General features: G+C 35.6%; 1 protein-coding gene across 1 annotated transcript in view; it reads left to right on the top strand.

The window, feature by feature from the left end:
• COMMD6 (COMM domain containing 6) overlaps positions 1–1,107 on the top strand; it is a 5,347-nt gene extending 4,240 nt beyond the window's left edge. Inside the window, exon 2 of the mRNA XM_059377436.1 lies at positions 898–1,107. Coding sequence (XP_059233419.1) covers positions 898–948 — 51 coding nt within the window. The 3' untranslated portion in view covers positions 949–1,107. The remainder of the gene's footprint in view (positions 1–897) is intronic.
• The last annotated feature ends 2,032 nt before the right edge of the window (positions 1,108–3,139 follow it).

The raw sequence follows: 3,139 nt of genomic DNA, 5'->3' as shown, positions 1-3,139 counted from the left end.
TTTTTTTTTTTTTTAAAGATTTTATTTATTTATTTGACAGAGAACACAAGTAGGCAGAGAGGCAGGCAGAGAGAGAGAGAGAGAAGCAGGCTCTGCACTGAGCAGAGAGCTCGATGTGGGGCTCGATCCCAGGACTCTAGGCAGAGGCCTTAACCCGCTGAGCCACCCAGGTGCCCCTTATTGGGTCTTTCTTACTGTAACTAATAAACCTATATCTTAAAGAAGACAGCTCCTATCATCCTGAAAAAGTCTTTCACTAGATGTAAAGTGGTTTAAAGCCTGGAAATGGATTTTTTTTTTTTTTCTTTTTTAAGAGCTGCACGTTGTGTGTGCCTGGGTGGCTCAGTCACTTGAGTATCTGACTCTTGATTTCTGCTCAGGTCATGATCTCACGGTCATGAGATTGAGCCCCATATCAAGCTCCATGCTCAGCAGAGTCTGCTTGTCCCTCTGCCTTCCCTTCTGCCCCTCCACCTGCTCTCCCTCTCTAAAATCAGTACATAAATAAAATCTTAAAAAAAGAAAGAATTGCACACTACCAACTAAGCCAACCAGGTGCCCCCCAAACTGTCATTTTTGTTTTTATCTTCATTGCGTAGTACAGTGTTGGGTATTTAATAATTCTTTCTGGTATGATCTCAGAAGAACTTTTTTTGTGTGTCATTTTAAATATTTTAGTTGTGAGATAATAATCCAACTCTATAATAGTATTTATGCTTGTGGTACCAAATTGTACCCTTTTTTTTATATAGCTTTCCAATAATAATAGTGATATAAACTTAACATAACAAATTTAATATGTCATGTGGTCTTTAATGGTCAGGTGTAATAAGTTAAAGAATTACTTACATATCCTTTAAAAACTAAGTTAATATTATTTTTCCTTTTTCTCTCCAGAATTTCTACAGACAGTTCAAGGAAATTGCTGCAGTTATAGAAACTGTGTGAAAACTAATTACTTGGCTGATAAATTACTACCATCATCCTAAAATCATGGACTTCACTTCCTGTAACAAAACTGTATAAAGGTCAAATGTTATTTATTGAATGAAAATTGTACTTCTGTTTTTCCATTTATTAATAATAAAAAAATTAGGCAAACAGGAATTAGATTGTGGTGATCAATGCAAAACTTTTTCAATATACTAAAAGCTGCTGAATTGAATGCTCTAAAGGGTGGATTCTATGTTATATAAATTTTATCTTAATAAAAAAATCAGACAAACAGTTGAATGATTGATATTGGAGGCAACACAAGTTTATGTGTTAGACCAATAATTTTAAAACTTAGCAATAACTGTACCCATTTTATAAACAGAATCTCTTATGGAGTCCTATATATAAACTATATATAAACTTTAAAAGTAGCATTTGATTGTAATAACATTACAAATTCAATTTTTAATACTCTTAATTTTTTATTTTTAATAAAATACATATTTAATTTAATAAAATCAAATTTTAGTATTTTAATATTCACTGAAGATAACAGCAATCAGTAAGAAAACTGAGCCTGCTCCTTCTCATGCATTTGGATCAGGTTAGGACTGACCATTGCTGCCTTCTATTACCCAAGCACTTAGTTGTTACTCTTATTAATATTTGTGGGAAGTTCACATACATGCACGGAGATAGAACAATATGATTTATCTTGAGTTCTTTTTTTTTTTTTTTAAAGATTTTATTTGTTTATTTGACAGAGAAAGATCACAAGTAGGCAGAGAGGCAGGCAGAGAGAGAGAGAGGAGGAAGCAGACTCCCTGCCGAGCAGAGAGCCCGATGCCGGACTCGATCCCAGGACCCTGAGATCATGACCTGAGCCGAAGGCAGTGGCTTAACCCACTGAGCCACCCAGGCGCCCTATCTTGAGTTCTTTATATAAATGAGTTAATCTGGTAGCACTAATTATTGTGTTAGATGGTTTCCATTGAATTTAAATTTATAAACCAGTTGTTAAACTATTTATAGAACCACAGCAAAGAATACTCTATGGCATTGCTTAGAAATAAAAAAATAAATCACCAGAATAGACTAGGTGGTCTAGAAACTGAGCCAGCCACTTGGGACAGGGATGTATCTCAGTTGGGTGGGGAAATGTGATTTATTTAATAAATTATACTAGCACTGACAACATAGGCAAAAATGAATTCCAGATGGATTAATGCCTTTAAAATATAAAAACTAGAAGTTTTATAGAATATTTATGTTCATTAAGGCTGAGGCAGGTAGCAGCTCCATAGCTATAACATACAACACATATTTGAAATACAAGAACTAAAAAATTATATTTGGAGAAAAACGGGCCACTAAAGACAAATGTTAGTTGATATATAAGCTAGTCTTGGTCTGGAGAAAAAATTGCTTTAAATATTTCAAGTAGGAAGAGATTTTACACAAGAAATGAGATGCTCACTAACCTGTTAGACTGAAGGAAAAAGTCACCAAAAATTCTTGCTGGCTTTTAGAAATCCAGTGGTGCAGGAATGTCGGGGAAAACCACAGCCAATAATCTCTGCAAAATGCAGGACATACTTGGGGGCCACTGTGTGCGCCATTTTCACCAACTGTCAACATGTGTAATGAAATAAAGGCTGCTTGCTTGCTTTGCCCTTCCTGGTTGCACAGCGAGAATGCTGCTTTTTGGTGGAAGTTAAACCAGGACCCTCCCTGCTGACTATCAGTTTCTACTCTTTTCTCTGAGGGGAGATTTCAAAAAGCAAATATGGTGCCAAATATTATTACTCTGTTGAAGAAATAGGAGTTCTTATGGTCATTACACAAAGTGATGACACACAATATAGAAATTTCATAGTCCAGAAATAAATCCTTTGAAATAAAGTTACGGTACATAAAGATATTGGCAAAATTGGTGGAATGTCATCCATTTCTTCTGTTTGGGCCCCACAGGAAGACTCATTTTTCCAGCCTTCCTTGGAGTAAGGTAAGGACTTCATGACTGGGCTATAGCCAGTGAAATCTGGGCAGAAGCATCCTAAGCCATATCCAGTTTGCATCATAAATCCCTTTCATCTTCTGGGCAGCAGACATATGAGAAAATGCTCAAAATCACTAGTCATCAGGGAAATGTAAATCAAAATCACAATGAGGTATCACCTTACACATGTCAGATTGGCTAAAA

The sequence above is a fragment of the Mustela nigripes genome, chromosome 15 (genome assembly GCF_022355385.1).
Source record: "Mustela nigripes isolate SB6536 chromosome 15, MUSNIG.SB6536, whole genome shotgun sequence".
NCBI classification, from domain to species: domain Eukaryota; kingdom Metazoa; phylum Chordata; class Mammalia; order Carnivora; family Mustelidae; genus Mustela; species Mustela nigripes.
The sequence above is the reverse complement of the archived record's forward strand: the minus strand, read 5'-3'. Positions and strand labels throughout refer to the sequence as shown.